Source organism: Aedes aegypti, unplaced genomic scaffold (genome assembly GCF_002204515.2).
Source record: "Aedes aegypti strain LVP_AGWG unplaced genomic scaffold, AaegL5.0 Primary Assembly AGWG_AaegL5_hic_scaff_1958_PBJ_arrow, whole genome shotgun sequence".
NCBI lineage: Eukaryota > Metazoa > Arthropoda > Insecta > Diptera > Culicidae > Aedes > Aedes aegypti.
In genome coordinates, this window is record NW_018735442.1 from 70,118 (window position 1) to 88,125 (window position 18,008).

Here is an 18,008-nt window from a genome sequence, read left to right on the forward strand (position 1 = left end):
AAGTGACCACGTGGTTAATGGACAGCCCCATATATAAAAAAAACTCTTTTCGTCATTTGAAACCAATGTTTTTGAAACTTTGGGTGTTTCTGTTGAAATGCAGCTTGGTAAAAGTACTTTCAAAGCTGCCTTTTTGCCTTTTCAATGCACTGGGCAGTAACCATTAATTTGCTTTAAAATGACTTGCGGAAATTGACTCGCAATAAGTCAAATTTCTTTGTCATTGGGGAATTCAATTTTATTTGAATTTAATTTTAGGAATGTTATTTAACGACTGCTCTTCACAATATTTCTCAATTCAATACCCTGATAGCCCTTCTTATTTTCCCTATCCTAGCAACCCTTCTACGATTGATTTGGTTTTAACCGACTGTATTAACCTTTGTATCCACACAATGATGGATACGAACCAGCCACAGGCTGAAAGTCTCGATAATAAAGATAATAATAATAATTTTTGTAGCCATCTGGTAACTCATGCTGATTTTGATTCTGATCATGTCCCTGTTAAATTCCAAATACAGTGGGTATTCACTCGTTGGGGGATTGTTGGATGTTCGCTGGTTGGAAAATATTCCAACTAAAAAGCACCTCAAATGTCACCAGAAAATGTCAAACTGACTTTGACGTCTGAGTACTGTCGTATTGAAGTCTTCATATATACAGTGTACCCCCGCTAATTTGAACGGTACCTCATGCAAACCATCGGAGTTCATTTTTAATTTGAACATCTAGTCACCCTAGAAACGTGTTTCTGGTTATCGCTTTCGCTGTTTTGCTTTGATTCTGCGTTTCGTTCCACAGCGTTCCAACTCACTTCACTCCGTTCCATGAGCTAAATGACGTTTGAACCATTTTTAATCTGAACGATGTGCAAATTAGCGGAGTACAGATTAAAAAGTGTTCAGATTAAATGCAATCCAAAGGCGTATGTATATGTGCGTTTCGTGACGATTTGCTCTCCAGATGCGTTAGTGTGGAGCATTTTCACCAGCTGTCAGTCGTTCCATCTAACGGGTCGGATTCGCTAGATGGAAGGCAGTCGTGTTCCAACCAGAGAATCCCCGCTGTATTGCAGAAAAAAAATGACAAAAATATTGTCAACATCGTAGTCGTCTAGGGGCCGGAACAACGTTTCTCAATGTTTCAATTAATGTGGCTGCTCTACGACCATTCGCACCATACAATTTTCATTTTTTTATTTTTTCATCTGGTTCAATCACCACATGACTTTAATATTATGAAAATTTATTGGCTTTTTTCGGTGACCACGATACTGACACTCAAAGTTAAACAGAGTAACGAAAGTAATGAAACGAAAAGATGGATAGAATCGCAAGCGAGCGACGAGAGAAATATTGAAAACAATATAGTTAACAGGTCGAGACGTCAAATTTTTGCCTGTCTAGTGTTTGAAGTGACCAACACTACAACATCTAGCTATTCAAGGCCAGGAAGTTAGGCAACAATTTTTCGTTTCGGTTGTGTTGTTCACACATATGGTCATTTGTTAATTTTCAACTTCTATACATTTCTCTCAAAGCGCATTGTTTTAGTTTTCAGCGATTGAAAACAGACTTAGTTCGACTCATTCGCATAGTATTGATTCACGCTTGAGCCTGGTGAAAAGGTCTTAATGATTTGCATCATTCAAAAATCTCTTTTTTAGACATTGACTTTTTCCCTTTTCATTTTTAACATTTTGTCCTTTGTCCATTCAACCTTTTGTTTTAGATTTTTTGTCCTTTCTATCTTTAGGAGAAGGTATCGACCGTGATTGTTTATATTATTTTTGTTATGGCTATAGCGATCATGCGACTCAAAGGTAAAGGGAATCTATAGAAGATTTTTTTTTCAAATGATTGAAATGAATAGGTGGATAGGCGTCGCAAGGGAGCGACAACATTGAAATTATATTAGGTGGTGAAAATTGAGCAAGCCATTTTAAAGTCAGTAAGCATCGAAGCGTCCTGTATTCTACCTAGCTTCTCTACTGGAGAAGGGTTGGCTCAAAGCTATGTGCTTTGCTACCAACACAGGCAACTTCTATCTTTGTACGATATTATGCTACCACGCTTAAATTATAAGCAAAAATGTTGATCTAATTCGATCTGATCAACTTAACGATTAGTTTTGCAACTGCAACCTAGTAAATTTTTCTTTGACCTACTTTTTTCGATATATTGTTGATACAACTACCTGTGACTAATTTAATTATATGTTCATAACCATTCATTATCTTCACCCTATAGCTCGCCCTGACGTCAGATGGTTATGTTATCGCGTGTTTACACGAAATGTTCTTGGACAATCCACACGCACATCTTGAGCTTGTCGATTATTTTCCTTTTGGCGATCTTTACTCGATCATGCAATCCGGTTATCCAAAGCATTGAACTTAATGCTATTTTGAAATCTCACGGTCTAACGGATTTGTTTGAGGTTCAATTAAAAGCAAAATTATGTGAGCTTGCGATGTCCCAAAATATATAACGAAAAAAGCATTTATTGTATTGTAGATCACAAGTTTGATGCACAACCTAAGAAAAATTGTTTGCATCATACTAAAGTTAGTTATTGTTATTAACCTCCACTGATGTAGTTACTTCACCCGTTGAACATATGGGATGGCTATGACTCGTGCTAGATAATGGAAACCATCAATTTCCTCCTAGGTTGCCTATATACCAGGAAATTTCCACAAGTTATGAATAAATGACCAATTGCAGGCCAAGACACGACCAAGAAAGTGAAAACAGGCCTTATTGCATTGCTTTTCTTCACACAAACTCACCACAGAAAGCTGCTTTATGTTGTCACATATGATAAGTAATCTCCATCCTCCTAACCGACGATGGTGAACCACTACTTGAAGGTATAGCTACCAGTTCAATCGTTTTCTAGTTCGTTTCCAAAGAAAAGGAAATGAAAATAAGTTTTCTGCAAAGCGACAGACGCATGGATCAATTCCTGTTTTGCAACTTGAAGCGTTTTCCAACGACAACTGGTTTGGATTCCCTCCTATTCCACGCCGTTTAAATGAGGAGAAATGATTGTGTGCTCTTTCAGCAGCAACGGACGGAACAGCATTTTGCATCCATGCATGATTTCAAATTCAAACGGCCCTGGTTAAGGCCATCGCTGATGCTTGGTCGATAAAAGTGAAAATGGCAATCACCATTTGCTGGGTTGCTTTCGGTGTAACGGAATGGGGCAGCAGATCATAAGTATAAAACAATCCTGACGGGACGTTGTCTTTGGGGCGGGAAAATAAATATAAATACAGTCAGGTCTTCATTCAGACACATGGGGGCATCATAGGAGACCCAGTACTAATGAGATATCATCTGTTCAGTGATGTAGTCGAATATCTCGTATGTTTTAAGAAATAGTACAGCTGTCTACGGTTTTAGTACTCATAACGATCTATTTTTACGAGTTGAGATCATGCGCTTAGTTGAGAGCTTGAGCAGTAGAGGCCTTTTTTCTAACTTGTTTTAAAAGGACCTCCTAACATGTGACTGCATCGGTTCCGGGTCATCTGGCCGAATGTCATTAGGTCGAATGCCGTTTGACCGAAAAAATAAAACAAAAAAACATGCTACGAATGAGTTCCAAAGTGGCAGTGCTGTACTGAGTAATTGCAGCGCTTGTCGATTTTCATACAAAATGCTCAACTTAGGCTCTAGTTTTGTTCCCTTTCAACATTCAAGCAATCTAAATATCCACAGATGTACATATATGTTCGATTTTAATACCACAACATTTCAATTTTTCTAAGCCCCAGCCGAAAAATCACATACTAGGTTCGGAATGATAACAGTTTTAAAGATTGAATCTTCCGCTTGACATTAAGCTCTTAAATTTTATATCACTTACTATTTGTTCAACCACTACCATTACCTAGGTGTCCAACCCAAAAAATTTCGTAAAATATTTGTAGAAGAACAAATTAGAAATTTAAAACAGTTATATGTGTTTACAAAAATTTTAAACTTTGCAATTACAAAATTGAAATTTACAAAACATATTCGTAGTTCTGTGAAAAACAAAATCAGTTGAAATACTTGATGCGGAACAAAACTATATCATGTCAAAGTTAAGCATTTTGTGAAAATCAACATACGCTGCTGTTATTCAAAACAGCACTGTAAATTGCATGGGACAGATTGTTCTTATGATTGCTATAGGTACAAATATCTATCTCTTCTGTTTAAGTTTAAAACAGGGCTGGCAATCAGCAGATTCACAAAAAACATCGTCATCCAGTATAATAAGTCTGGCAGGACTAAGTCTCGCATTGACGAAATAATGCACGACTAACTTCGATCCAAAACCGTCAACGAATATTTTTTCCTTTGTTCCATTTGGTCCCATCTCTCACAAGAAGAAGCCGATAGCCATCACAAGCATTGCTTGTATTTGCAATTGAAACCCCCTCATGATACTGCAATAGCTCTGTTGATAGGGCGCGTTGAGTTAAGGTGATTATAAAACGAAGCCAAACTTAGAATTTTCAAGTGCACAAGACTGGAGAATCTGACAACTGTTCGCGTTGAAAATCAATAAAATTGCTTGCTTGCTGGTGGTGAGCAATGGGATAAATTTTCAACGTAAAGCGCTGTTTGGTTCTCAAGTCTTGTGCTCTTGAAAAGTTGAGGTGTGGTTTCAATGATCGTTTTTTCGATTCCAGAGACGTATTTTGTTTCATTTTTACAAAAAAGACTGTCTTTCGAAGACACGATTCATTTTTTTAGTCGGCTCAGAGATCCCGAACGAAGATTCGACTATACCGAAGGAGGCTTATTTGTTCGTAATGACGCCGTTGAGGATTGAGGAGGATGACGAGATTCTTTTAGTTTCATAGTCGACTTTTTCTATTTGACGGCAACATTTGTCTAGCCTGGTTTGAAAAGTAACCATTGCTGAAAGTGCATAAATTGAATGAATAGCCTTTTAAGGAGAAAAAAAGCGAAATCTCGGATAAAAATGCTACCTTATATCACGGCTGTAAATATTCACTTTAAAGGCAGAAGTCGAAAGGAATATTAATGTTTTAAAGAATACTTTTGATAAATGCTTTTGATAAGCTTTAATGCCAATAATAATGAGACAAGTAAATTTGGAGAGGCTACGTTTTTGAGCAGACATTTTTTCGATTTGCAGATTGTAAACCTACTTTTCTAATAGTATTTGGCTGATTCAATCATTCTATTGTATTGTATACTGAAATATGCTGTTAAAAATAGCATGTGCTCAATTTTACAACTTTCAATGGATAAACATTATCTATGTTTGAACTTTTCTGAGCGTAAACAGAATTTAAATTATTTCTTTACATCCTTGAACTATCACGAGCACATACTTCATCAATAGTATTCAAATTTGACTTGCGCGGTTTTTTACGAGGATTTTTTTACGTCGTTATTGTTGATTCAATGCTGCTTGTTCACGTTATTTTTTCATTGAAGTGTTTTTAACGTCGATTTTGAGTAACCACGTTTTTTTATAAATAAGTAGAAGCTCATGAGTTCAAACTCAGTTGAAATAATAACCAAACGAATCTAATGGCGAGAAGATGTAAATGTCTCTGTAACTTGTGGCAATTATGGCAGTTTGGCTAATGGAGTAGGATGAGCACCCTTTTAAAACCGCATAAATACAAAAAAAAATAATCGTCAGCAGCATACCAGCTGAAAGCTGCCAAAGTAATAAAGTAATAGACATATTATACGGAAACGTTCGAAACTCTTAGAAAAAGAAATAGTTGATGTTTTGAAAAAATCTGCTTATATTGCACCAAAAGGCGCTTTTAATTTTATCATTCCAAAAAGGAAAGATGTTTGACTGTTAAAATGTTTTATATAGTTTAACTTTATGCACGTACTGTTCGTAGATACTAATAACTTCCATGTAAACTGAGATAAATTATTCAACTTTTAAATCGTTAAAAGTAATTTCACAGCCAACAAAAAGTGCTCATATCGCCTTATTGGTAAAAAAAATCTACATGAATAATGTATTTATCTGTGAATCGTTGTAAGTAATGCAAATACTCACTAGGGCAGTTTAAAATTCAAAAAAGTTTGATAATCCCTCCTCCCATATCGTCCTTACTTTTTTACAAGTGTTCTGTAAAATTTTGAGCTTTTTCGATGGTAATTTCAAGGTGGCCTAAAGACGGTTTAGGTTTAAATGGAAATTACTATGAGAAATTTCGAGAAATGTTCCAAACACGTTAATACTGTAATGTAAATTCAAACTTATCATCGCAAAGTGAAAATTCATTGTTCAAAGCCCAATAAAAGAAGTTGGTGAAGAGAGCATTTCAATATAACGAATGGGAGAAAAGATATCCATGAATTTGTTTGGTATTAATAAGCTCCATATGCAAATTTAGCCCTACAAACTTCTGCAAAAATCCCATACAAAATTAGTCCAAAAACAATTTATTTCTTCTTCTATTAACGTTTGAAAATTGAGTATTTACTATGTATCAATAAGTTTGTACATACATTTCAGTACTAGCGGGTTCGGAAAATTTGTCTAAATTTCTCCATAGTAATTTCCATATAAACCTAAATCGTCTTTGAACGCCCTTAAAATCTGCACCTAAACAGCTGAAAATTTCACAAAACACTATTTTTATCGTTATTAACGTAAAGAAAAATTTGGAGGAGGGACTATCGAACTTTTTGAATTTTGAACTGCCCAAATACTCACACTGCTACGGCAAATGAAATGTAATAAGTTGTTAACAAAATGTTAGTAAAAGCTTAATTGTGTTGTACCAAATAAGGATGATAGTGTTGTCTAACACAGAACACCTAGATTTACAAGAAATGAATGTTATGTTCAGAATGATACTAATATAAAATTAAAAAAAGAACACAAAAAACGTGTCCATGAAGACATATTGAACAAAAAATTTACTTTAACATGTTCTTCTTTCTGGCGTTACGTCCCAAACGGGACAAAGCCTGCTTCTCAGATTAGTGTTCTTATGACCACTTCCACAGTTATTAACTGAGAGCTTTCTTTGCCGATTGACCATTTTTACATGTGTACATCGTGTGGCAGGTACGAAGATACTCTTTGCCCTGGGAATCGAGAAAATTTCCTTTACGAAAAGATCCTTGACCAGCGGGATTCCAACCCACGACCCTCAGCATGGCCAAGTTGAATAGCTGTGCGTTTACCGCTACGGCTATCTGGGCCCCTAAAAATTTTACATGTTAAAGGACACGAAAAAGATAGAACTGTGATCGACATTTCCAGAATCAGACACTAACGTATATAAAGTTCGACATAATTTAACGTCATTCGGCTAGCTTTTTTTATGTGCATCCCAAAGGATGCAAATAACATAACACTGTTCGACAAAATAAAATTTTTGGATGGATCAGAGCCGCGTCTGTATGGGTCTTGAAGTGCAAGAAAAGTTTAGAAAGATAATGTTTTCAAATTATTTGCAGCACCCTTGGATTATTTTTAGGCAAAATTTGGAAATTTTGCATTTTTAATCACAAAAATATATTTTGCAAAATATCATTATATTTTCAAATTCAATTATACACCCATTGAATTTGTCAAACCAATATTTTTTACCGTAGGATAACTGCAGGGAAAAGTGCAATTATTTAAGAGAATATAAGCATCAGTTTTATATATTAATAAAGAACGTTGTAGAGATGTGCTCCATATGAATAAAATTAATTATCTATTTCGATTATCTGCCTCGTTAGATCCTAGTTATCTTAGGTTCAATATTATGCTCGACTAGCATATTCTTCAATTCTAATCCAACTAAGCTGTAAAACATGAAAATTTACGTTGTGTGTATTGCACTCCTGTTTAACAACAATAAAAAAGGGTTAAAGGTGAAGATGAATCGAAGCCAAACTTTAAATTTTCAAAAGCACGAATCTGGAGAACCGAACACCCGTATGAGTTAAAAATTTAATCGATAGGTTACCAGCTAGTGATCAATCGATTAAATTTTCAGCTTAAACGGATATTTGGTCCTCCAGATTTGTGATCTTGAAAATTTACGGTTTGGCTTCGATTCATCTTCACCTTAATGTGGAAAGGTCCCCAAAAATGCTAAATAAATGTTAATGATCTGAAACATCAATATGGTTCTAGTGGAAATCATTTACACATTACGTAAACTTTTTTTATAGCGTATTTAGTGATGCTTGTTTCGTATACACTATATACATATATACATACATATTTGGAAAAGTATTCTGTGCTCTGTACCAAAAGTATACGACCACGGAGAAAATTGTGTCTGTATCATATGTCTATAGTCTATTGGTGGTCCGTTTATCTTACAAATCCTTGCAGTATGGCCCAAAAAGGTTCTTTTTTATACAGGTGAAGTAAAAATTTTTTTGCTTATCTAACACGCTTCGGAGATTGGATAGGTTATCGTCAGTTTATACCTCTTTCAAAGAAGATTCTTAAACCCGTCAAGTATTGCTATTTTTTGCCTTGAATAATTTAGCCATACATCTTTGAGCCTTGAAGAACTGAATCAATTCAATAAATATTCAAATCAGATCTTTGTATGAATTTTACTCATATTATAAAAAATACGTCTTCTCATTTAGGAAAATCACCAAGAGACAACGTACAAACACGGATCACTTGGACACTAATTTGAAAAATATTATATATTAGCTTTCATATGGAGCGTTAGTTTCTTGTTCAATGAGTTTATTGTAAGCATATTGGAAACATAAAGAATTCGATCATTAGGGTTAATTTTAAACTCGTTTCCCAAATGGGCCAAACGTGCCCATTTATGAACCCTTATTCCCAATCCTCTATACAAGTAAAATGCTATTCGATTAAGTGAAAGAACAATTTAATAATAAATTTATGACAAACAATTTTGCGAAACTTCACATAATGTTTGTTTTCTTTTTTTAAACAGGAAGACATCGACAAACAAGTATTTTATTCATTTAGATTATAAAGCATTTTTGTGTGAAATTTCACCTAAATCTCAAAACTGAAAGTTTGATTAAAATTGCCAAAAACATGTGAAATGTAGAATCAAAAAAACGGAAATGGTTTACCAGAAATTGTTTTATCTTACAAGTAAGAAGCAGGCATGTTACCACTAAACTAGTTTTCACAAATGATTAGCATTGTGCACAAACTGAATAAAAAGGGCTCATACCAGCCTGAGCGTCTGTCAAATGGTTTCGCAAAAAAATGTAAAAATGTTGATTACTGTATTAATTTTTGCTATTTTACGTGAGTCTGTAATTTTTCTACGGATATTCTGATAAAAAAATTGATCTCACGATAGGTAATCTATTCTTGATGAGTACCTATAAAAATATTTAGAAATCGCAAATACCAATATTATCACATATTTACAGACTTCGCCAACCTCTCCTGATGAACCAACTAGCTCATGTAAGACCACTTACCCCACTTACCTATAGAAATTTTGTATTACTGCTGAGAGTTTTTAAGACCAACCAGCCCATATAAACATAACAGACACAACAACTATCGTATGATTATCTAGAAAAATGTTACTGGGTTTATATTGATAATTGATTTTTCTAGTGGAGCAAAGAATCAAGCGTCTTTTTAAATCTATAATAACTATTATATAATGAAGCAGATGCGTAAAATAGAAAAAAAAAGTATTATTCATATGGTGCACATCCTCAAATATTTGTTTATTGATAGCTAACATTCCAAATTCATATAAACAACTGATGCCAATATTCCCTGAAAGCATCCAGTACTAAAAAATATTGATTTGACAAATTCAATGGTAGAATAATTGAATTTAAAAATATATTATTATTTTGCATTATATACTTTTTGTGATTAAAATGCAATGTTTTCACATTTTGTCAAAAAAATAATCCAAGGGTGCTGCAACTCATTTGACAATGGCCTACTTTTTACACTTTTCTTGCACTTCAAGACCCATATCGACGCGTCCCTGATCCATCCAAAAATTGTATTTTGTCGAACAGTGTAACAGCTCAAGAGCTTCATTGATTTCCAAAGAGCTTTGGACAAATCAAATCAGATGAATGCTACGCAGTAGTTACTAGAATATGATTTAATACTCGTCTGATCAATCCAATAGCCAACAGACTATTTCAATAGTAAAACATGCCAAAATATTAAAGTTGCCTATATCAAACCGTGCCAAAAGCGAACGGTTGTTTTTATAACAACTTTCATCATCGTAATATTGACAACGAATTAAATTTACCTATTTTCAACATGATAAGCCTCAAAACGACCCACATACACCTTGAGATTAACAGGATTGGTGACTGACCCATGATACACATTTTCGTACCGTAATCCGGGGTAACCGTGAATTCGGGTGAAATTGATCACACATCGCTCGATTTTATTTCTTATTTATAGAGCACTAATATTTATCAATGAAACCTTATGAAAATTAACGAATAAATGACAACATCATAGGAAACTGACGTGAAAAACGGGGAAAAATGATCAATTTCACCCGAAATTACCGGTAACACTGATCACTTTTAAGGGTATTTCCTATTTTTTTTTTTTTCATTTTAAAATGCTAAAGGTTGCAAGTTATATATTTTAAAAACAAGTATTGGCACCCACCGCTCGTTACTATTATACTGTGTTTTTATTTACAAACAAATCAAGCATGTTTAAATAAATGTTTCAAATATTTTTTTTATTTACCTGATATGGGGTAGCATTGGATCACCCATGTAAACAATGTTCAATAGTACTGAAAATTACTTTACTTACTTAAATTCAATAGTCTTTGAAGCCAAATATGAAGACCAAACCCTTTCAAGTCATTTACTTATTGAGTTATTTTAAAAACCAAAAACACTTTAAACCGTAGAATACGCCTAAAGGTAGGCAGTTTCCTATGGAAATTCAGCATTCCTCATAGTAGTTATAGGATGTTGCTTAATTGAATAGACTTATTAAAGATTCCACAACGGAATCATATTTGGCAAAGCCATTTTTTAGTAAAAATTGCATTTTTCTTGCTCATACCACTTGCAGAACTCATGTGAGACATGAATCTTCAGAAGTGCCATGCATAATGATAAAAATCATTGATTGAAAAAGTTTGACAAATTTAGGTATGAACTAAACGCAATTTTCACAAAAACCTAATTTTTTATTATCTCATGCATGTAGGAAAGAGAGGCACCATTTATGTTTTGAAAATGTTCCGCATCAATGAATGATGATTAGAATTTTAACGAGAAGGGTCCTACCGTTCAATGTTACCCCGGATTAACGGTATTTGAATTTCCTTGTTGCCAAAATCGAACTTTTTTTTTCTTCAATAACGAGATTTTAAGCCCTATGCTAGTTCATCTCGGACCAACGACTTTACTTCCCTTCCGAAGAAGTCTTCACTATAAACTTTACGTCATAAGTCACTATCACCGATCCCAGGCCCTCGGTGTGAGAGGAGTGGGTTCTAACCACTACACCAGGTTCTGTTGCCAACATCGAACCGTGTCAAAATCGAATGGTAAAGTTGTCAAAATCAAAACGTGCCAGATTCAAAACCATGCCAAAAACAAAACGTGTCAAAATCGAACGGACACTGTACTGTTTAAAAAATACCAAACTGATTTCGGAAAAAAATAGTCTATTAACAACATTGTTTGTACCGTTAAGTCACCAGTCACCGTGCGGCCTCCATTCACCGTGCACATATACGGATTCCTACAGAATATATAATAAAAATTATACAAATTATTGTTTTGTTAGCAAAATAATACAGAACAGATTAAATGAAGTAGTTTCTTGTCACAATACTTTTTGAAAAACTTAGTTTATGTAGTCAAAATTCATGTGAATTTGTTTAATAATGAGATTTCTTAACACTCCTAGTAGAAACGCAAAAAATTCACATTTTTCGGTTTAACGTTAGAGTATCAAATTTTCCATAATTTCAACAAGTTTATTGCTGTGGATACTACAAAGCTAGATGTATTTCAATTGTATGAGCAATGAGATTTTATGAAATTATTTTTTTATTGTGTTCCATTTCGAAACCCAAATACACGGTAAATGGACCCTTCTCAATATGTATGGTTCCCATTACCGTGCATTATTGTAAAAGGCATGAAATTAATGCGTAATAGGGTTTAGATTGGGTAATTGTTATGTCGTAGATTTAACTACTTTGCCTATTCAGTTTTGAGCGTAATATGGAATGGTTTTGGACAATACAGCCCAAAACGCCACTATAACCGATTTTAATGAAAAATTAATTATTTAAACAATATTTTTAAAACCTTTCCATGGTATTTAATGTAAACTAGTGGTCCCGGCAAAATTCGTCTTGCCATCAGTAGGCTGTTGAAACGCTATTCATCGTCCCATACAGAATAACTGTTTTCGTTCGCGCTCGTTTTTCCAACTTTCCCGGAGAATATCCTGCGATTTTCATACACACAAGCACGTCGGAACCCTTGACGAACAAATTGAGAAAGAATTATTCAATCTTGTTGACCCGTTCATAAGCCATTTCGTGACATACAAACACCATTCCAATTTTATTTATATAGATAGATAGATAATGATTTGAATACTCTTAAAAATGAGTGCGCACACTACTAGCGACATAATTGTTCCCACCAATAACGTTTCTTCAAGATACAAAAATAAATCATGACGATAACTATACGCACGGTGAATGGTGCACTAGTGTGCACGGTAAATGGTGACATAGAACGGTACGAGGTGACCTTAACATTATATTGTAAGCATATGTTTTGAGTGATTTTTTGTTATGAATCACTAGTTTTAGATTTTTCCTTGAATTATGGTATAAATGTACGCTTCGTAGTGGTATCGTAGTACGCTTTAAATTATTTGGAAAAAGTCATACATTTTTTTCTTAAAGTCCAGATTTTTCTCAAGTGCACGGTGAATGGTAGCTTGACGGTACAACTATTCAACCAAAAAATGCTGTTTCGTGAAGATATAATCGATCAAAAGTCGTTGAAAAATCATGGATTTTCCCCTATCTTAAGCATAGGCATCCCAACCCAAACTGTCACAATGTCACAAAAAGTAGACTTTCTCCGAGATAATTCTTCTTCGTCTTGGAATCACGTCCCCACTGGGACAGAGTCTGCTCCTTAGCTAAATATGATAAGTTCATTTCCACAGTTATTAATTGATAGGGACAGATCTGGTGTCAGTGGTTAGAACTCTCACGTGGAGCACTTGGAGTCGAATCCCATCCCCGATATAGTCACTTATGACCTAAAATGGTTATAGTGACGACTAACTTCGGAAGGAAAATAAAGCCGGTGGTTCCGATACGAACTAGTCCAAAGCTAAAAATCTTGTAAATAAAGATAGCAAAAAGTTATGAACTGAAAGCTTTCTATGCCACAATTGCCATTTTCGCATTTGTATAGCGTGTAGCTGGCACGACAATTGGTTCATAGAATCCCAGGGAAGTCAAGGGAACTACCATTACGAAAAGATGCTGAAAGTGCCGGGAACTGGACCTAGACGCTTTGAAATTAACAGCGGATGTTACCGTTTTCCTTATTAAACTTATTGAAGACAGTCGTAAGAAATTTCCAGTTTGAAACCTATGGAAGGGTTGGCAAAGTCGGCTCTATACTGCAAATAATTCTCAGGAATACCAGTGGTATAAAAATGATACTTACTTTTTGCCTTTTTGATCAACACTGTCAACCACGACGTTCCAGGTGCGATGGATTAAGTACAATAGAAAAAGCATTCGTGAGTTTTCAGGATTCTGTTGTTGTTGCTGTTGTTGGTTTTGACGGCTGCTCCTAGAGCCCGTATTGGTTGCCCCATTCTCGTAACAGCACCGTTTTCCGTTACAATCATTATAGTACTGTGCTTGCCTACGAGGCAGCGTCGATTCATTTGCACTGCTTATCGCATTTCCCATCTTGAATTGATCACCAACCGTTTGCCCAGCCAACAGAATTTCCAATTAATTTATTCTATTCCAAAGGCTCACGTTGCGCAGAACATGGACTTTCTAGTTTGATACAGCATGAAGCATTTCTCAAAAATATCTCTCACAGCTCTTGTTTGGTTCATCACTTGCTTTTTTGCAGTTCTCGTAACCAATTACGTCTTTTATTGTCTTGTTCACTATTGAATCACTTCAAATTTATGATCTACAAATTATTCTGGGGTCTTCCGCCAGCATTTACGAGGCCTCCTGTCAGGTACAGAATGATCACATTATTTCCAATTGAATGCGGGAAGTTTTTCAACGTTTGTTTTGCTCGGAGCAATTTCACTCTAATTTGGCTTTTGCTTCTTTCTTCATTGGCACACGCCTCTCAGCAATATCAGCTATTCAAGTCTCGAATAACATGGATCAACGCCAGCGCACCTATGCTCTAAGCCAGGAGAGTTTTTTTCGGCTTCCGACTAGCAGTAGTGCTCCGAGATATGCTTACACGCTCTGATGCTATCGCATTTTCCACTGCAAGTCGATTACTGTTTCTGCCTCATTCGCCCAATGCTGCGAGATGCCTAATAATGTGTTGGGAAGAGAAGTAAATAGGAAGTGATTAGTGATTCTGCAACTAAAAATTAAATTAGATTACGTTGGGCACATCTATCCAATGGGGCGATTGTGGATAACAGCGGTAACCGACAAATCGATTTGGTATTTGCTACCTACCACTATTCGAACAAATGAGGTCCCAGACTGTTGATGGGCCTATCATTCCATCAAAATGATAGTCTTCAGATATTCTATTCTGATTCGTTTTTTCATCTGAAGTCAATGAAAAAACCGTAAACGCATCAGACCGAAGACTTCCGGAACTACATATTTTAGGCTCTTTTAGGTCAACGGACCTCATTTAATGACTGATAGATAGCTTTGTCATGATATTTGGGGACATTCGTTTCCTTAAAAAATGTTTAACTATCAGTGGTTTATCCATAAGCATCAATTATATTAATTTCAAATAAGTATTTAGTTAGTATAAATAAGCGACTCAAAACTCCGATACAGTAGATAACAATACATGTGTCGCCGCAAATATCTTAAAAATAGGGAAGAAAAAACTAATATTTTCAAGAAAAAAAAACTGAAAACTATCATTTAAAAGCTGTTGGCAGCATTCTCAGTTCACATCGAAACTTTTTGATTTCATAGTGAATTGAAATTCCGGTAAAAATGTATTTTTGCAAATGGACCCTTTTTTAAATTCGTATATTGTATTAAGGATAATGAGGAGGAAAAGAAAAAAAAATCATGAGGATCAGAGTGTCCCTGAGAAAAAAAATATACAAAAAGTTATGTTACAATGAAAAATATGAATTTCTTACTTTTTAACGATTGTGTTTATTTTTTAACTACAAAAAACTTGTGAAAATGAATGAATGAATTCAAACATTTTGGGGCAAAAACCGATTTGTTATAGGTTTTAAGAGACAAAAAAAATACACGTTTCTCAAAACAAACACTACGCTAAAAACACTCATAGTAGGTCTTGAAAATTTTTAGGCAAAACTTAAAAATATGAAAAATTTGATAAAACATCTGGAGCGTAGTGTCCCGAAGTATTTGGATGCACGACCTACCTAGCCGTCAAGCGTATTTATCGCAACCCACCATGAGTTCAATACTGAAACTTTCAAAGTCATTCGGTAGGTTTTCGGAATTGGATAAAACATTACAGTTTGTGATATTTTCAGGGTATCAAATCGAGAAATGGATCTTACTAAAACCTGAAAGCTGAATTTCATGATAAAAGTATTGACAACTTTTTGAAGGAATTATAAATAAACATCAGTTAAAAACATCACGTTTCGAATCATGTGACATGAATATTTAGCAGGTGCAATGTTAAGTTTGTTAACTTAAAAAAAAACGAAACTGTACATCTTTTGGAAAACTACGATTAGCTTCATTTTTTTTTTTTTTTTGTTAGGGTGAAGATGCATCGAAGCCAAAACTCTAATTTTCAAATCACAAATCTAAAGAACTAGACAACCGTTTGAGCTAACTCGCTGGTGGTGATCAATGAATTAAATTTTCAGCTCAAATGGTTGTCAAGTTCCCTAGATTTGTGCTCTTGAAAATTCGAGGTTTGGCTTCGATGCACTTTCACCTTAATTATCATCAAAATAATACCCAGCTTAAATTTCAGCAAAAAAGTACTTTTATATTATTAAAAGATATGTGCTTAAGGTGATTATCAAATGAAGCCAAACTTTGAATTTTCAAGTGCACTAGCCTAGAGGATCTGACAGCCGTTCGCGTTGAAAATCGATCAAATAAAACAAAATCTCTCGGGAGATCCTAATTCCCGTAGACTTAAATTTTGAAATTATGAGTGAAGGAAGTGGGTAGCAGCGTCCAAAACAGAAACTTAACCACATCGTAATTTTGCGCGTATTATGGCTATCCGTTTCATAATAAATTACCCTTTCGGAAGAGGCTGTTCTTCAAAGCAATTAATATCAGCAAAATTAAAGGTCAAAGTCCAACGAATCTTATGTCGTTTTTCTTTATTTGCACCGCCTGCACCGTTTTCCCACCGGTGTAGCAAAACTTGCACCCAAACCGTTCTTTTATTCTGCACTTTTTATACTTGATCACCACCGGTGTAGAAAATCCTACACCCTGATCGAATCGCGTGTAGCAGGTAATGAACTCTTTTTTACCAATACATGTATGGTTTTTTGCTGTCAGTGTCGTTCTTGTTTTGATTATTTTGGTAGGTTTTGTTGTTTTCGATTACGAATAAACAAGATTCTTCATTTTTGGACATTTCTGCGCGGATGAAATGAATTTATTTTAGAATTGAATCTTTTTATTCAGTAAAAGAAGAAATGTTCTTAGCTTTCAGAAATGAACAAAACTACAAAAAATAAAGATCATATAGGGGAGGTGTACCAGTTTTGGCCACCCTAATGAAAAACATTGTTTATACATACTGGTTACTGTCAATACATCAAACGAAAGCTTTCAATCCATACTCAGCAGGGAAAATATTAAAACTAATCAGAAACTTTGTTTTTGTATTGAAAATGGGGGTGGCGAATACTGGACCGTTTGCCCCAGTATTCGCCACGATTTTAATTTCAGTTCTTGAATTCGCCACCTACGTTGATTTCTTATCAGGAACACCATGGCGCAAAGGAGCAAACATTTTAAGGAAAATGTTTTATTTTCTATTATTTTCTGAGAAAATTTTGCGGGTTCTAAGAATGTTTCCGTATCACCTTAAAGCAATTTAGCGAGCACTATACAATTGGCAATCATGTATGTCGTAAAACGGTATATAATCCGGGTGGCGAATAACTGGAACATGGCGAATACCGGAACACCTTCCCAAAGTATAATTGGGAATACTACGACGTCTGAGCAGGTCCGTCCCACTCGGGCTTCAATTGGGTACCACTTCTAGTACTGCATTTGGTCCCTCGGTAGTGCAAAAGGTACCCAAGTTTGACAGATCGCAGTACACTTTTCACGGCATTCTAGATTACCTTATGAGCCATAAAATTTTGGGCAACTGCAAGGGGCATGGAAGTCTTTAATGTGTCTTTGGTCTGAGTATGTTCTATCAGTATGTAAGGGGAACTTTTATAGCTAATGTCATAAAAAGGAACTCTTCACTCAGATGTTTGGATTACAGCAGAAGAGAAAATTTTACTGAAAAACGCGGATGCCAACAAAATATAATGATTACTAAATGTCTGGTTCCATATGTTTAAAAAAGAAACAATCGGTTTACGAGAAACCGACGATGATTTTTCATTAGGGTTTCAATGCAATAATCGATTGCATTTCATTGATGCTGTCTTTTCGTTATTAAAAAAGCTGATTCACTTTTCGAAAATATTAAGTGTTATACGATAAAAGATCGCCGTATTTTGCATCGTGAGTTCGAAACATTGCGGAAGTATGAATTTTGTAGAAGCTGCGGAGCTCATTTTGAATCCACATTTAGCGGCGGCAATATCACACAATT

The 18,008-nt window shown here is 35.0% G+C and overlaps 1 protein-coding gene across 1 annotated transcript in view; it reads right to left on the reverse strand.

Moving 5' to 3' along the window:
* LOC110680880 overlaps nt 1–14,545 on the reverse strand; it is a 43,493-nt gene extending 28,948 nt beyond the window's left edge. The window contains exon 1 of the mRNA XM_021856671.1: nt 13,698–14,545. Within this exon, the coding sequence (XP_021712363.1) occupies nt 13,698–13,948 (251 nt within the window). The 5' untranslated portion in view covers nt 13,949–14,545. The remainder of the gene's footprint in view (nt 1–13,697) is intronic.
* Between the last annotated feature and the right edge of the window lie 3,463 nt (nt 14,546–18,008).